The sequence below is a fragment of the Camellia sinensis genome, chromosome 10, assembly GCF_055761805.1.
Source record: "Camellia sinensis isolate YWXY chromosome 10, ASM5576180v1, whole genome shotgun sequence".
In the NCBI taxonomy this organism is placed as follows: Eukaryota; Viridiplantae; Streptophyta; class Magnoliopsida; order Ericales; family Theaceae; genus Camellia; species Camellia sinensis.
This window is the reverse complement of record NC_138970.1, coordinates 40,904,212-40,922,522: the sequence shown is the minus strand read 5'-3', so window position 1 is coordinate 40,922,522 and position 18,311 is coordinate 40,904,212. Positions and strand designations below refer to the sequence as shown.

The 18,311-nt window shown below is 42.3% G+C and overlaps 1 protein-coding gene across 1 annotated transcript; it reads right to left on the bottom strand.

Moving 5' to 3' along the window:
• Window positions 1–1,651: 1,651 nt before the first annotated feature.
• Window positions 1,652–16,745, bottom strand: LOC145800318 (UPF0481 protein At3g47200-like). Its single transcript, XM_082889973.1, has 3 exons — window positions 16,342–16,745; window positions 2,166–2,591; window positions 1,652–2,104 (listed from the first exon to the last, which is right to left on the bottom strand). The coding sequence occupies exons 1-3, from the start codon at window positions 16,743–16,745 to the stop codon at window positions 1,771–1,773; spliced, it is 1,164 nt and encodes a 387-aa protein (XP_082746099.1). The 3' UTR covers window positions 1,652–1,770.
• Window positions 16,746–18,311: the final 1,566 nt, after the last annotated feature.

Genomic DNA, 18,311 nt, shown 5'->3' with positions numbered 1-18,311 from the left:
TTTTTTCACAATATTTTTTATTTTTTTTAATTGATTTACTTGTGGGAAATCAACTATTTTCGCTAATAGTTCCCACTGCTAATCTTTTGAATAAGTTTGTGAAGGTTCTAGAGAAGAAAGTAATTGTATGAGGTATAATCGGAAACCCATATTAGGGACTGTAATGAAGCTTTTGAGAGTTAGTGATTATGTGAATAAGCAATTGTGTGATGTGAGCATTCCATTCATTGTCATTAATGGTAATGCAGATGTTGTGATTGATCTAGATGTGAGCAGAGAATTGTATGAGCAAACCAAGAGTGAAGACAAGACTACGAAGATCTATGATGGGATGATGCATTCTTTGTTGTTTAGAGAGACTGACGATTATGCTGAGATTGTTTGGAGTGATATATTGTCATGGTTGAATGATCGATATCGATGTGAATGAATTGGGGTTTTATGTTTTGGATTTGAAATGTTTGAAGAACAATATACGAATTGAAATAAATTTGTGTATAGTTTCATCAAAGGTATGTTCTTGATTCCCATACATAGTTGACATTGTGAATAAAGTGTTTGATAGAAGAGAGGGTGAGTTGGCATCTTTATTTTGAAATTTATCGTCAAAATGTAATTTTTTTTTAACATTTCCTATTTAAATGTGATGATAATGGACAAATTAATATGATTTCAAAAAAATTAAGGGTAAAATTGAAATTATTCGAAATCTCAAGGTGTAGTTGATCATTGGGACAAAGTATAAGGGGGAAAATGGAATTTTCTCTTTTAATAACTCAATATCATAAAAACAATATAATTTTAATGTTTACAGTACTTTTTATCAATTAATAAAAATAAAATTTTTAATTACTTAAAAAATTAAACATCAAGAGAAAATATATATAGAAGATAGATATGAATTGATTCGTATATTTTAGTGGTACAAAAATTTAAATTTTAAAACTAATTAGTTAAGTTTCTTTTTCAAATTTTGAAATTTAAATTTTTAAATGGATTAATTAACTTTCCTTTTGAAATGTGTAAATCGAGGCATAATAATTTTTTTAAAAATGATTTAATTAAAATTAGCCAATAGAAAATGTTTTAATTATTAAAAAAATAAGAATTCTAGAAAAATAATAGGAGGGTTTTAAGCTTCACAAGTCCCTTCTCATTAGAAATCCTTTTTCCTTGGTATAGATTCAAAAATTGATTTACTTTCTAAATTGAAGTGATTTGATGATGATAAACATATGAACCAAATAATTAATTATTAATTAGATTTAAACTATAATGACCAATGATTGAATGACTTGTGTATTTATGTATTTTAAAATTCAAAAAAAAAAAAAATTTTGAAAGTTTCAAACTCAAAAACCTTACAGCCTTTTTGCTTATATTATAATATATTATGTGAACCAAAATATATAATATATTACGAACCGATGCCCTCTTCTCAAATTTATTCCTTCATACACACACATGCATTATTAAGAAAAATACTTTATTTAAAAATCTTATTAAATTGTTGAATACTTTGTACACACCTTACAAAGTCCAAGTAGCGAAAAGTACACTTCCAAAAAAAATTAAAAATACAAATCACATTATTGATTAAAACAACTGAAAACATATTTTAAACATATTTTAAATTTAACTGCATCTTGCCAAATCGATCTGTGGTCAAAACAATAATGCTAAGAAGAGATAGCAATCTTAGCATTATTGGCTGTCAAAATCCTCTCTTCCCAAATCATTGTCAATGGCTTTCCATGAATAAATTTGAAATTAGTGAGGATAATAAGATCGGACAGCGTAATATGTTTGCAGGGCAGTGAAGCCGAGAAGCACAATTGCAGCAATGACAGATATGGTAGTCCATGGATTGGTGAAATAATCACGCGGCAATGCTACCATATATTCACGCGACTTCACCTTCACTAGTATCGCTCTAAGTCTGCGCCAGTCCAACCAAGACCTAGAGTACTTGTTAACATTGGTACACAAATCGAAAAAACAGAAGTCCTTCAAAACAACTCCATCGCACATAGATTTGAAGAGAGTTGAAACATCGACATGACTGCGACCCCCACCCCCACTCAAATCATATCCTATGATCTTTCTGTGATGAAGAATTTCAGCCGTGCGAGGAATTAAGGAGACTCCTCATAAGGAAGACATACGATGCAATGCAATGTGAGGTGTCAATGCTGCATAGCTCAAAATCAATCAGATTTCGGAAGATTGATTCTGTAGCTTCGCGTATCTCCAATAGTGGCATTTTAACAACTTCAGTTGTGAACTCTATGTCTAGGAAATTTTCTTCTGGGGTGATGTCAGTTTTGCCTTGAAATTGAATTCCTATCTTCAAAAGTTGTGTAGCACAATTTTCGAATCCATTTATTAGCAAGCGTTGACGATCATCATCATTATGGCGGGTTTTGTCAGATATGGGGAGGTGAGATTTGTGCAAAATTTTACCCCTTTTGAGAGACATGTGGAGGTAAAAATTGTGCAAGATATCAAGTAAATGCTTACCAGAGAGTTTCGAGGATTTACTTTGAATTGCTTTGTCGCTCAAACCCAAAGCCATTTGAAAAAGAGTACGGCTAAAGTGGCCACATTATGCTCAATAAATGAGGATCGTAATTGTACGGGAAAGAAATAATTCTCCTCGTATAATCCTGTTGACCAAGTCCACGCTCCTTTGTATGACGTCGCTTTATCACCTGAAAACACAAACGTGAGCTGGCCGGCGGGTGTGTGCCAGAAACCTCTCCGATGCCTAAGTCAGAAAACTTGACAAATAGACAAAGCCCAATGTTCTCAGGAAGCAAAATTATGTTGTGTTTTGTTACCTCTTCCAAGGTGATGTTTGTGAGCTTTTATAAGTTTCGAATGGCACAATCCTAGTAGGACTTTTATTCCTCCATGCAGAGTCCTCCTAGGATTCATACTCCTAAGGATAATGCTTATCCTTTTACACCCCCCCTGCTTAAACCAAGTGGGATGGTTTTTACTACGACCGAACTACCATTTGACCGTAGTAAACTGGCTAAGCTTAGCCGCGAGATAGTTCGGCCCTTCCTTTTACCTCTTATCTCGGTTCTCCCTTGCATGAACCATGATGTGTTGGGACCGGTCTACCGAATAGCAAGGTCTTGACCGACCTATCTAGAATACGCCGCGACCGGACTAACTCTGAGACCGGCCTAACTCCAAGTTGCCTCCGGACCAAAGTAGCTTTACTCCTCCTCGGGCCGGAGTAACGATACCTCCCTGGGCCGTAGTAACTACACTTTTCCTGGGCCGGAGTAACATTTCGGCCTTTTCACCTAGTCCTTGGCAATTTGGGCCACAAAGCCCATCACATAGCTCGGCCCAGCTTTTACCAAAAATTACCCTCTCAATTGCCCCTTAATTCCATCTGCACAGCATGATTGGGATTACTAGTCCACCAACCGAGCTGAAGTTATTAAGCTTGTCCAGCCGAGCTAAAAACCCTTTAGCCTCTCCAGCCGAGCCAAAAACTCTTGGGCCCATAAGCCGAGCTAATTTTACTTCGGGCTTTACTTTGTCCGGTCAAAACGTCTCTTCAATCACGACTGGAGCGCTTCCCTTTCCGTATACACGTGGCACGCTCCCATTCGTAGAAGGCAGCTGTCAACGCCGTCTTCGTGTTTCGCAATTTTTGAACAGTTCCCGCCCTCTCTTTCTTCCCACAAAACAATCATCCTGCTTTTGAACCATTCACCTTCACTATTCTTCATCTTCTCTCTCTGTGCTCTTGCTGTTCGTGTTCTTCCTTTACTGCAACAGTTTTCATCTTCAGTCCCCTCTTCTTTAATCTGGTAAGCAAATCTATTTTCCTTCCCTATTTTTGCTTTCGTATCTGCTTCTATACATTTGGTTCACTGTATTTTTGCAAAACATGTTCTTCCCTTTCTGCTTTGCTTCTGTATTTTCATGAAAAAACAATAGCACAACTCATGCGCGTATGAACTTCTGTAGAAAATTAGTCTTAGATCCAAAATAACATAGCAACCGAACTAGGATACTGTTTGTCCAATATTGGTAGATCACTTTAGACAATAACCGAACCAGAACTTGTAGAAGTTTTAACAAATCACCAACTCCTGATTCACCGTAGCCGAAATAAAATCACCGAACGAAGTTTTGAACACATTAGTCTAGGATCCATGGCCTTCAACCGAGTTGAGCCTTGGGGCTAAGCCAGCTTTCTTAGTTTTTCAAACCAAACTCAGAAAGTTGCCCCTAGTGGCTTAACCGAAGTAAACAACCCACTGTTCAAACCGAGATAAATAAAACCGATCTTGCGTACCCAAAGTTCAAACCGAACTACCAAGTATTTTGCCGAACCAAGACAGAACCTGCCCAGAAAGCCGAAGTAGGGCTGATTTACCTTATTTTTAATATGTAGCACGGTCCAACGATCTGTGCTGAACCCCTTTGTTTTCTACTTTGCAAACTTAGGTTACCCAGGCACTCCTGCGTGCGCTCAACCGAGCTACTGAGCACAATCTTTGCACCGATATAACTTATTCGTAAATTATACAACAAATGGGTAAGTATAGGTATTTGGTAGAGACCCCTGGTGGCATGGCCGAATTCCAAAGGGATTATGGCATTCCAGACGATGTACACCTTACCCTAGCCAAGAAGGACATCATACCGTGGGGTGAAACAGGCTTTGTACCCTTTACCCTGCTTTCAATAATAGAGACCGGACTAAGGTTCCCAGTCCAGCCTTTAATTTGTGAATTTCTTAGGCAAACCAGGTTATGCCCAACCCAGCTATCCACCAATACATACCGGATAATAATGGGTATAGCCGAGCTAAACTGCCAAGCAGGCCTCAACCTCGGCTTGGACGAAATATTCCATCAGTACTCCATAGGTTCCAAAGACGATGGCTGGGTTTATTACCTTAGGATACGCCGACGTAGAGAAAAGATAATAAAAGACACGCCGGATAAGGATGTTAATGACGATGACTTCTTCTGGGTATCGGGCAATTTTGAAGATCAGCAGGCCCAAATCCCAGGCCGAAGTATTAACTGGAAGAAAGGAGAACCTGGTAGAGTTACTTCGGTTTTATGCATGTTTTCCTTTACTTCGGTTTCAGGCGTCACGACCGATCTAACAGTTCTATATTTTTTGCAGATTCAGCTCATCTTGCGTCCCATTATAGTTACCCAAATCTAAACATACTTTGAGCCGCACTACGGGTTAAAGAAAGAAGTTGGTCTAAGCTTCTAAACTTTGAGCCGACCTACAGATATAGCGGTCGTCGAAAAGCCCGAGTGACCGATTTCCTTCTAGAGGAAGCACCTGAACCGGACCCAAACTTGCCCGAAATACGACTTGTCCCACTAACAGCTGAAGAAGAGATGGCGAAGAAAAGCAGAGTTAGGGCCCTTCTGACCGCAACAACCAGGGCCGAAGTGCAACCATCCATTGAAACGCAGCCTGCCGTTGTGGCCCTCCCTTCTCAGCAGCCTTCTTCATCTCGCCCTTCTAAGCGCGCCCGATCTACATCGACCGAACAACAACTTGTCGATGAGGTTGAATCCATCCCCCAAAGTCCTCAACCTACCCTCCAACCGGAGCAAACTGACCGAGCAGAATCTTCGAAATGGGCTCCGAAGCTAACCTTCAATGACCGAGATATCAAAGCTTCTGATTCGGTTGTGGCTGAAAAAGATCATCAATTGGCCTTTAACCTGGCCAAAAGTGTGTGCCTCCCCAAGGACATGGAGCACCACCTAAAGCAATTAAACACCGAAATGAAGTCAATCCGGTCTACATCGAAGTCCATGATTTTGGTAAGTAGCTCTGTCCGTTTTTTCTGTCTAAATTTTCAAACTTTTACTTCGGCTTAAGGAAAGTCTTCGTTCTGTCAGGCCTTACAAAAGAACAACATTACTTACAAGAAAGTCCAAGAGCTCAGAAAAACAACGAGGCAAGCAATGGCGGAAGCCGAAGCAAAGGTGGCCGAGCTAGAAGAAGCCGAGAAGAAAATGGCCAAGATACAAGCAGAGAACGGCCGACTTGCCGATCTGGTTAGTTCGGCTGAAGCGGAGAAACAGAAAGCCGCCATTGCTATGAAAGACAAGTATCTACGCGAGTTGGTAAAGCTTGAAAAGAGAAAAGACACCGAAATAACTCAACTGAAAAAGAGCGCGGAGGGAGCTGAAAAGTAGGGTTACAAGCGGGGTTACAAGAAGGCAGAAGACGCTTATGTCAAACAGTGCGACGTTGCCAAGGAGCTTTTCTTTAAGTGCGGCTGGAGGGGAGCCGTTGAGAAGCTCGGTCATGATCCTCAAACCGAGGTTTTCGACCCTCCAGCCTACTTTATACCGAAATCCCTTGCGGAGTATGCAAATGTCATGCAGCAACAATTTCTTGAGGGCTCAGACTCAGATGAAGATTCTGCTTCTGACGATGCTCCGGTTGTTGATGTGGATCAGACAGTTCGGTCGGAACCTATGGTGGAAGACGTAGCTATTGATCAGCCTGGTGAAGCCGTGGTTCCGACCGAAACCACCCTTGTTATCGACACCGAGCTTCCGCCTGAAACCGGTCTTCATGCTGACGCTGATGCTGCTTTTGACGCCGAAATCGAAGATCTCTTCTCTTGACTCTATACTTTTTCTCTTTTTGTTGCCTTTTGCCTTTGTAACCGGGCTATGCCCCTCTGTAATTACTGTTTAATGAATGAAAATTTTGTTAGACTCTTATTCCGGTTTCTGATTCATATGCTTGCACTTATAATGTCTTCTATTACTCCAACTGTTATTTCGGTTTTAGCTGGTTAAACTATACTTATAGTAGCCAACCACTCCTTAGCCGACATATTTACTTCGGCTGAGGAGTTTTCAGTTTGTTTAATCCAGCCGATCTAATTTCAGACATACCCTTACTTCGGTTGGAGAGTAACAAGAGTTGGTTTATTCCAGCCAACCACTCTTCAGCCATACCCTTACTTCGGTTGGAGAGTAACAAGAGTTGGTTTATTCCAGCCAACCACTCTTCAGCCATACCCATACTTCGGCTGAAGAGTAGAAAGAGTTGGTTTAATCCAGCCAACCACTCTTCAGCCATACCCTTACTTCGACTGAAGAGTAACAAGAGTTGGTTTATTCCAGCCAACCACTCTTCAGCCATACCCATACTTCGGCTGAAGAGTAGAAAGAGTTGGTTTAATCCAGCCAACCATTCTTCAGCCATACCCATACTTCAGCTGAAGAGTACAAGAGTTGGTTTATTTCAGCCAACCTCTAAGTCAGTTTTTTCCAGCTAACTTAGAACAATGTTTGGTTATTCCGACCAAACGTCCTGCAGCCTGGATCCTTATCCTGGGCTTAGGAAGGGTGTTGGTTTATTCCAGCCAACCACTCTTCAGCCATACCCATACTTTGGCCGAAGAGTATAAAGGTTTGGTTTAATCCAGCCAACCTCTAAAGAACAATGTTTACAATGTTCCTATCTTTACTAAAGCTAACTTTTACAAAGAACAATTTTATGCTGAAAAAGAATCGCTTGTTTTATTGAAGAAAGAAAGAAAAAATTACACATTTTTTAAAAGGAAAAGCTAAAAGTGAAATAACTTGAGATTGGCCGTGTTCCATGGCCTAGGGATTGCTTTGTCGTCCTTGTCTTCTAGGTGGTATGCCCCTTTGCCTGCTAACCCAACCACTTTGTAAGGACCTTCCCAGTTTGGCCCTAACTTGCCATCTCCTGGTACCAAGGTGTTTCCCATTACCTTTCGCAGTACCCAATCGCCGATCTTGAATTGTCTTGGATGTACTTTTTTGCTGTATTTTCTGATTAACTCTTGTTGGTATGAAGCAATGTGAACCAGTGCTCTTTCTCTTCCTTCTTCTGCGAGGTCGAGTTCCAGTGTTATGGATTCTCCATTTAAGTCTGGATCAAAATTTTCGCTTCGAATTGTGGGGAGGCCAACTTCCAGTGGGATTACTGCTTCCATTCCGTAGGCTAAGGAAAATGGTGTTTCTCCTGTTGATCGCCGAGTGTGGTGCGGTAAGCCCATAAAACATGAGAAAGTTCATCCGCCCACTTGCCCTTTGCCTTTTCTAGCCTTTTCTTTAGTCCATCCAGGACGACTTTATTTGATGCTTCTGCTTGCCCATTTGCTTGAGGATATGCCGGTGTAGAATTGTAGAATTCTATCTTGTATTCTTCACAAAAGCTTCTGAAGATTCTGCCGTCGAACTGAGTACCATTGTCTGAGATCAGTGCTTTTGCTATGCCAAACCGAGTGATGATATTCTACCAAACGAACTTCTTCACATCTTTTTCTTTGATTGATGCCAATGCTTCTGCTTCCACCCACTTTGTGAAGTAGTCTGTTGCTGCGAGAAAGAATTTTCTGCCGCCGGGCGCTATTGGAAGTGGTCCTACTATGTCCAAGCCCCACATTGCGAAAGGCCATGGGCTAGTCAATGGTAGGAGTTCCCTTGCTGGTTGATGAATTTGATGTGCGAATTTCTGGCATTTTTCACACTTCTTTACATATTTCTCTGAGTCTGCCTGCATATATGGCCACTAATAACCTTGTGAAATGGCCCTGTAAGCTAGCGACCTTCCCCCTTGATGGCTTCCGCACACTCCTTCGTGTATTTCGAACAAGAATGCTTCTACTTTGCTGGGATGGACGCACTTTAGGTAAGGCCCAGAGAATGACTTCTTGTATAATGCCAAAGATGGAGATAGCCAAAATCGCTGCGACTTTGCCCTTATTCTGTTGGCTTCTTTTTTCTCTTCTGGTAGGATGCCGTCTTTTAGGAACAGGATGATGGGATCCATCCAAGAGGGCCCTAATTCTGCGCAACATACTTCTTCTGCTTCGGGGTCTTCTATGCTTGGTCTTGGTAAGTAGTCAATGAGTAATGGATGAGGGATGGATGTATCAGCCATTGAGGCAAAGCCTGCTAGTTCGTCCGCTCTGCTGTTCTCCTCCCTACCAATTTGTTCTATCCTTACTACATCAAACTTCTTGATCTCTGTTCTGACCAGCTCTTGGTACTTGGCCATTCTGTCATCCTTTGCTTCGTATTCGCCAGAAATTTAGTTTACCACCAGCAGAGAGTCACTGTATACCATTAGTTCGGTGGCCTTCATGTAGTATGCTGACTTGAGCCCTGCGAGAAGCGCCTCATACTCCGCTTCATAGTTGGATGCTGGGAAGCCAAGGTTGATTGTTTGCTCTACAACCAGGCCGTCTGGAGAGATGAGGACTATGCCAAGCCCTGCACCATGCCGGTTGGATGCTCCATCCACAAAGAGTTTCCACATCTCTCCAACGAATAACTTCCAGCAAGTGGAGGGGTCAGATGATGTCGTGGGGTCAAGAATGGGGTTTTCTTCAAGGTCCATGCCTGTTGTCTGCTCTTCGTCCTCTGATTGAACGGTTGGTGAGCCTTTGTTTGTCTCTTCCTTGTTGTCCTTAGTATGGTCTGCCTTGGTACTTGATTGACTACCTTCTACTAGGGGTTGCGCTATTCCAGCGTCAACTTTCGTCCCTAGTTCGGTTGTGTCAGTTAGGTCGACTGGGCAGATATGATGACTTCCAGGAGTAAACTCTGCGACGAAGTCTGCCAAAGATTGGGCTTTTATTGCGGTCTTGGGTTGGAACTTGATGTCGAATTGTCCCAACTCTACTGCCCACTTCAAAATTCGCCCACCAAAGTTCGCCCTTTCAAACAGAGCTTTTAGTGGAAAGGCTGTGAGGACGACTATGGTGTGGGCATGAAAGTAGTGCGCCAATTTCCTGGAGGCCATCATTAATTCTAATGCTAGTTTCTCCAAGGGCAAGTACCTTGTTTCGGCTCCCAACAATGTCTTGCTGACATAAAAGATGGGCAAGTGTTGTATTCCTTCTGCACGAACCAACACTGCGCTAACTGCGTGCTGAGAGACTGCCAGGTACAAAAAGAGTTCTTCACCAGGTACTGGAGTAACAAGTAGTGGTGGGGAAGACATGTACTCCTTCAAGCTTTCCAGAGCTTGGTCGCATTTTTCATCCCACTCAAACTTGGCCTTTAGAGCTTGAAAGAATGGTCGTAGTCTGTCTGACGATCTACTTATGAACCGGTTGAGTGCTGCCGCCATGCCGGTGAGATGCTGCACTTCTTTGACTGAGTTTGGTCTCTCCAACTCTTGGATTGCTTTGATCTGGGAGGGGTCTGCCTCTATACCCCGGTTGGTCACAAGGAAGCCCAAGAATTTGCCTAATCCTACTCCGAATGCGCACTTGGATGCATTGAGGCGCAACTTGTGCTTCTTCAAGACTTCAAACATCTCTCCCAAGTCTCTGAGATGGTCATTCTCATCCTTGCTTTTGACCACCATGTCGTCGATGTAAGCCTCCATTGTTCTGCCTAAAATGGTTCAAACATCTTGGTGACCATCCGTTGGAATGTCGCCCCTGCGTTCTTCAGGCCAAAGGGCATGACCTTGTAGCAGTACAATCCTCTTGGTGTTGTAAAGGATGTGACCTCCTGGTCTGGTTCATGCATGGCGATTTGGTGGTAGCCTCTGTATGCATCCAGAAAGCTAAGTCGATTGTGTCCCGCCGTTAAGTCTACCAGTTGATCTATCCTTGGTAGAGGAAAGCTATCTTTTGGGCACGCCTTGTTGACTGTTTTGTAGTCGACGCAGACACACCATTTACCATTCTTTTTTGGCACTACTACTGTGTTGGAGATCCATCTTGGGTAGTGCACTTCTCTAATTGCTCCTGCCTCCAGCAGGTTACCAACTTCTTCTGCCACTATTTCGGCGTGGTGAAGTGGCGATCTGCGAGTGCGCTGAATGACTGGTCTGGCAGATGGGTGGATATTGAGTTGGTGACAGATGAAGCTTGGATCAATGCCTGGCACGTCGTAGGGTGTCCAGGCGAACACTTCGATGTTAGAGGTCAAGAATTCCAAGACCTCTAATCTCTCAGTGCTGGACAACGATGAACCAAGCAAAAAGAACTTATCCGGGTTCTTTTCATCTATTTTTACCTCTACCAAGTCCTCCACCGCTTTCTGATCCGCTGCTTTGCCGACATCTGGGAACAGTTCATTACTTTCGGGTTCTTCCACCGAATGAACGTATCCTTTGGCAGCGCGGCTGCCATTCACCGTGGCGAAACATTGCTTTGACATGATTTGATCTCCATAGACTTCTTCAATTATACCAGCGTTGTTGGGGAACCTCATTACTTGGTGGTAGGATGACGCCACCGATCGCATGGCATGCAGCCATGTTCTGCCCAGGATGATGTTGTAAGTGGAGGGGACTTTCAACACCCAGAAGTCCACTTGTTTTGTTACGCTTCCTGCTCTGACTGGAAGAATTATCTTGCCGACGGGCCATTCTGGCATAGAGTTGAATCCAATCAGGGGAGACACGGCAGGCACCAAGTCTTTGTCTTGCAGCTTCAACTGCTTGAATGTTTCGTAGTACATGATCTCACATGAACTACCCTGGTCAATCAGAATCCGCTTGACGTCAAAATCCTTGACTCGGAGAGTGACGACCAGGGCATCATTATGGGGGCAGTATATTCGATCTAAGTCTTTGTCCGAAAAGGACATGACGTTTGTTGCCTCTGTCTTCCCCTTCTTAAAGGCAGGTTGGGCACTTTCTACTTCTCTAAAGTGCTCAGCTTTTTTGATTGACCCTTTGAGCTCGTATACACGCTTAGGTTCAAAGACTCCATGTATTACATTGATAATACCTTGTGGGGGGGCGTTGATCGGCATTCCATTAGGGTTATTATGATCCTGGGGGGCTGGCTGTGTCCCTCCTTCAATGTATTTGTCCAAGTGGCCTGCTGCCACCAATTCTTCCAAGTGCTGTCTCAGTGGCGTGCAATTCTCAGTTCGGTGACCCTTTTCTTTATGGAAGGTGCACCGTGATCTGTCGTCGTAGTCTTTCTGAGCTTCTCCCAATTTGGCTGGCCACTTGACGAAAGGCTCATCTCTTATTTCGCTCAGGATCCGATATATTGGTTTTTTGAACACCGTGGTTATGGCGGTGCAGATTCTCAACCATCTTTTGTCTGGGTCCTCTCCATTATCTCATTTGCCACGTCCGTTCCTGTTACTTCGGTCTACCGTGTTGACCTTTGCTGAGGTTTTCTTTTCGGGTACTGCGGTCGCACTAGATTTTGCTTTGGCACGTGCGTCATCCTCTTCTACCCTGATGTGCTGATGCACTCTTTCCATCAGGGCCTCCATGGTGAGGGGTGGCATCATGGTGATCAAGTCCCTTAGTCTGTTCCCGACTGGAAGGCCTCTTTTATACTGTGCAATGGCGAGATTGGTGGGGCAGTCTCCAATCTGGTTGAATGTCTCCCAGTAGCGACTGTTGTAAGATCTGAGGGTCTCTTTTTCACCCATGTCGATGGAGAGTAGCTGGTCGATCTCCACCAGTGTTTTAGTGTTTGTTCGGAACCTTGTTACGAACGCTTCTGCCAATTGAGCCCAGGAGGCTATGATCCCTTCTGGGAGTTTCTCAAACCAAGTCAAGCCTAAGTCGCCAAGACTTGATGGGAAGAGTATGCACATTAAGGCCTCGTTTCGCCTGTACACAGCCATGACTTGGCGAAAGTGGCTCAAGTGTGAATACGGGTCCGTCTTCCCTTTATATGTAGTGAATTTTGGCTGAAGGAAGCCTGATGGTAGGGGAGCGTTCTCGATTGCTGGAACAAACGGCGAAGTTTGTAGTCTTGCCAATGCTTTGTCCGCTAGTTCGTAGGCTGGGCGCGGTATTGGCATTCCAACCTCGACGCTTCCATGCGTCCAAGGAGCCCACCGCTGTAAGGCAGAAACTCTGTGTGGATCCCTTGCCCTGGCATCCTCCTTGCATCGTGCTTTCTCTTTGAGCACGGTTCGTAAGTCGGATGATCTGGGTAATTCTGTGTAACGCCCTCAAAATAATAACATTAAACCCATCAAATAGGACATGCATTTACATTTAAACTAACCGCATTCCTTTATTCATTCGAATTCCATTACATAAGTATTACATGTTAACATCAAAACAAAATGCCCTACGGGCTTACAGCTTTCCAAGTTAACACTTGGTTTCAACAAAAGAGTACTAACTCGTTTACACATTAAGCCCTTGGCTTGAAGTTACATGTAATACATCAAAAGTAAAACAACTACACTATGTCCGCCTCTAGCCTTCCAAGCTATGTCCTTGGAGGTGGCATGCTTCCTGCACCTGAAAATGATATTCCCATATAGGGTGAGCCACAGCCCAGTAGAAATACACTAACCCAACCATGGATAATGACTAAAACATTAGCAATTGATAGTTGGTCAACACTGATACAATCACATAAATTACATATTTATGTCAACGACTTACAAGTCCCAATTACTTTTCATTTTCCCTTTTTCAACAGATAAGCTTGCTAGCTCTATCATCATTTCCACAGATATGTATAAAAACTATATCTCACATTCAGATAAGCATAAAAGCTATATCCACATTCTCAACAGATATGTATATCAACAATATCCACAGATAAGCATACAAGCTGTATCCACACTCTACAACAGATATGTATATCAACAATATCCACAGATAAGCATACAAGCTGTATCCACACTTCACAAAGATAAGCATATGAGCTCTATCTTCACTTCTCTAGACAAGCATATGAGCTCTGTCTACGGAGTTCATCCCCTATCTCCTCCCAATACCTATCCGGTTTAGAGGTACATCCCCTATCTTCCCCTAAACCGCGGAGTACATCCCCTATCTCCTCCTCTACACATAACGTATATAAACACATTGGTTCTATATACAATCACACAATACACACAATTAATGTATTCTATCAACCGTCAAGTTCCATGACACATTCCATTGATTAGTTTCCGTTTACCTAATCATCATGCATTGTCTACAACAATCTCGACTATCCTCCACCGATAGCCCAAAGCAGTTATTTCTAAAACAGAAAATAAATGCACAAATGGATATTCAATCAACATTTTATTTCCTCATTTCTCACCAATTAATTATCCCAATTAATTAAACAATGTAATTAGGCCATTTTCCATAATTACTATTTCAACCCTTAGGTCCCATTTTCATCAATGATTCAACAATCATTCTATTCTTTTCATGCCAAACATGCATCTAGGTTTATTATGAATAAAACCCCAACTTTTGTAAAATTACACAAAAGTCCCCAAACTTTCACAAAATTACCAAACCAAGCCCAACATCTCAAAATACCAAAATTTAAAGACAAAACCCATAGAGAGGAGTAGGATATCCCTACCTCAAATTTGGAGTCCCAAAGGAGAAGACGACAAAACCCAACGTGCTCCAAAACTCGAGATTTTCAGATTAAAATGAAGCCCTCGACGATCAACAACTTTTTTGTAAAGGCCAAAGGTGAGTAAATCACTCCTACTAGATCAAAACCTAGAGAGAAGGTAAAGTCTAGAGTGAGAGGCTCAACAATGGTGATTTTGGAAAAGTAAGAGAGAGAAGAGAAAGTGAAAAAGTGATTTAAAGAGTCACAAATTCGGAACTTAAACCCAGTCTTCCGCTCGAGCGTAAAACACCCCGCTCGAGCGGCCACTCACAGACTTCCGCTCGAGCGGCCAACCTCCCGCTCGAGCGCAGAATGCACTCGCCCAGCACTTTTGCAGAACCAGGCCTCCGCTCGAGCTCCCAACCCTACGCTCGAGCGTACAACACTGCACAACAATTACTGAATGGGTGTAATCTACGCTCGAGCGCCAACACCTCCGCTCGAGCTTACAGGCCAAAAATCTGGGCAACTAGTTTTGGTTTCTAAACTCAACCAACCTGAAACAAATCCGCCCAACACATCCTATAACTCGATATACAAGGTACAAAGGATGCAAACACGATAATAAACAACAACCAACATCCACGGACACATGTCCGGATCACTGTACAACAAGGGTAAACCCGAGATCGCTATATTCTGTCTGTCTAGATCTGGTTTGGTGTGAGTGCGAGGGCCAATACGTGCTCCCTTCAGTGTATGATCTCTTAGATCTCGTCCTCTCAGACCTGGAATGACGAGTTTTGGAAGACCAGGATTGAGTGTCGCCTGTCCTGAGGCTTCTGCTCTCTCCTTGCGAGGGTGTAGTATTCCTACTACGATTTTCTGAGTGGCGAGGGGGCGTCTTGTTTTTGCACCCCTCTCCTGTCGCCACTTCTTTTTTCTTCATCTGGCGCTTCAAGGCATCCATGTCCGCCGCCATCTTCTTTATCAATTCATCTTGCTCTTTCACGCGATCTTCCAGAGTTTGAGGGTCAATCCTCCATCTTTGTCTGTCGGGACTTTGAGAATGGGATTGACGGGGGCTGTGAGTCCGTCTCCCCCTAGCATCCCTCTTGGAAGTATGTCTTTGGGGCTCCAAGTCCGCCATGGGAGGGACAGAAGGTAATCCTTCACGCCTTGCGCCCCCTTCTGGGGTTAGTCCATCGACGGCGGACTGCAGCAATTCTTCAATGTGCGCCATTGATTGTGAAAAGGAGAAGCTTAGTCAAGAGGTTTTTGTTTCTTGTCTGTTCTTCCCACAGACGGCGCCAATTGTACGGGAAAGAAATAATTCTCCTCGTATAATCCTGTTGACCAAGTCCACGCTCCTCCGTATGACGTCGCTTTATCACCTGAAAACACAAACGTGAGCTGGCCGGCGGGTGTGTGCTGGAAACCTCTCCGATGCCTAAGTCAGAAAACTTGACAAATAGACAAAGCCTAATGTTCTCAGGAAGCAAAATTATGTTGTGTTCTGTTACCTCTTCCAAGTTGATGTTTGTGAGCTTTTATAAGTTTCGAATGGCACAATCCTAGTAGGACTTTTATTCCTCCATGCAGAGTCCTCCTAGGATTCATACTCCTAAGGATAATGCTTATCCTTTTACACCCCCCCTGCTTAAACCAAGTGGGATGGTTTTTACTACGACCGAACTACCATTTGACCGTAGTAAACTGGCTAAGCTTAGCCGCGAGATAGTTCGGCCCTTCTTTTTACCTCTTATCTCGGTTCTCCCTTGCATGAACCATGATGTGTTGGGACCGGTCTACCGAATAGCAAGGTCTTGACCGACCTATCTAGAATACGCTGCGACCGGACTAACTCTGAGACCGGCTTAACTCCAAGTTGCCTCCGGACCGGAGTAGCTTTACTCCTCCTCGGGCCGGAGTAACGATACCTCCCTGGGCCGAAGTAACATTTCGGCCTTTTCACCTAGTCCTTGGCAATTTGGGCCACAAAGCCCATCACATAGCTCGGCCCAGCTTTTACCAAAAATTACCCTCTCAGTAATGGTTGTGGCACATTGTCTTTTATAATGTCTAACAGAGTCTCCAGAATAGAAAATGGAATCTGGTTCTCAAGTAATGCCAAATCATGTTGAAGAGTTGCAATAGTCCGAGCATTATTGATAAGGGGGTCCTCAACTTTGTCCTCCTCGTGGTTCTCAATATCTGAATATCTCAAAAACAGTTCGAGTAAGAAGCAGCCATTAGCTAGCAATATTTCAGCTAACTCATACTCGTCCAAGCCTTTTTTTTCTGAATAGCATCTTCGAGCTTCTTCTTGCAATTCTAGTATGGCAGTGGCACAACCCTGGAGGGTAGATTTGACTTTTTCAGCTCCAGATATTCTCATAAAAAGATGTAGCATGTACCGCCGTTTGTGCTCTTCAAAAGCTTGCATCGCTTTGTTGTTATGATGAAAAGGTCCGATGGACACAACACAATACTAGGTGTATAGGCATCTTCCTTCAGTTTAAAAAGTTTGTTCGGAACTTTATCTATACTCAACTTCGACTTTTTCATTGTAGCTAGCGTATTGTTAGTCGAAATTATCCAATTGCGTTTCTTTTCGACTTTTACATTCTCGTTGGCTTGGTTATCATTCGACATCGTGCAGAATAGTACTGCATATTCAAAACCAAGAACAAGAAAAGACAAAGAAATGAAAGGAGTCACATGAAAAATCATAAGTGAAACTTGGCGCGTCACATGAAAAATCGCATAAGAGGTAAAAAATTTCAGTGAATATATTCGTGGGATGATTACATGTCAGGGATATCAATACAAAAACATATATAAATTTATGAAAAAAATTATAAATTTTATTATTAATATATATCAAATTTATGTTTTTTTTTTTTTTTGAAAAGTTACAATGTTTTGTAATTTTCTCAATATTCATCCTTCCAAGTTCTAAAAGCACTATAAAGGCTACTCCAATCCTAACCATCACAAATTCTCATAAGGAAAATGTTTGAGGGCCACAATTTTTGTGGTCACAATGGCTCAAAACTGCCAAAACGACGCCGTTTTGGGTGCAAAACATGCCAAAACGACGTCGTTTTGACAGTTTTGAGCCATTGTGGCCACAAAAATTGTGGACCTCTAGCATTGTTGTTCTCATAATTTGCAACCAAAATAGCAAAGTTTCACAATTAGAGCATATGAAACACACATTTTAAGGAATATGCAGTATAAGATTTTTTCACATTGAAAACTTTGGAAACTTACATATCTTATCACGAGAAATTATTTAGTAATCTCGAAACACCACGTGGTTATAGTCCATGTCAATCATCAATTACTTAACTCTCATGTTGTTCTCTTATCCCCAACATAAATCGTGGGCCTCTATCCCTCTCTATCAATCAAAACCTTATGGAGCACCACGTGTTCATACTCCGGAAATATTGGCCTATTTTGGGAAGTGGGTTAAAAGCCACTTCCCAGCTTTTAACTCACTTCCCTCTCTCACAAAAAAATCAAAAAAAAAAAAATCAAAAATCAACTTTTAACCATCTTCCCAAAACATCTCACTGAACAATCACCCTCTTACACCTGGGCCATGTTTGGCATAAGATTTTTGAGCTAAAAAGTTAATAAGACAAAGGCCCATTTTGGAAACATGGGTTAAAAGTCAAAATCCAGCTTTTAACTCATTTGGGTCACATCACCTCTCACAAAAAAATAAAAAATAAAAACTTAAAAAGTCAGTTTTTAACGATTTTCTGAAAACACCTCAAAATATCATATCCAAATTATAATTATTTTTTTGTCTCACAAAAGTAAAAAAGCCAAAAAGTCCAAGGCATTTTAGCCTCCGGTTAAAATAACCAAAAATTCAAAAAATTAACACACATCCCAAATGATTTCTTATTTTTAAATGAATACCTTTGTCGATTCTAAAGAATTCTGAGCAAAATAATATCACCAATGCTATGTACTTAACAAAATATTCAGAATTTTT

Bases quoted from the DNA above. Each gene is read 5' to 3' on its own strand.
- LOC145800318 (XM_082889973.1), bottom strand. From the start codon at position 16,745: ATGCAAGCTTTTGAAGAGCACAAACGGCGGTACATGCTACATCTTTTT. The intron at 2,592-16,341 runs GTAATTTTTGGT...TGGCCACTTTAG, and splicing joins CCACAACCATTACTGAGAGG to CCGTACTCTTTTTCAAATGG. The intron at 2,105-2,165 runs GTATGTCTTCCT...TCTTCATCACAG, and splicing joins ACCTCACATTGCATTGCATC to AAAGATCATAGGATATGATT.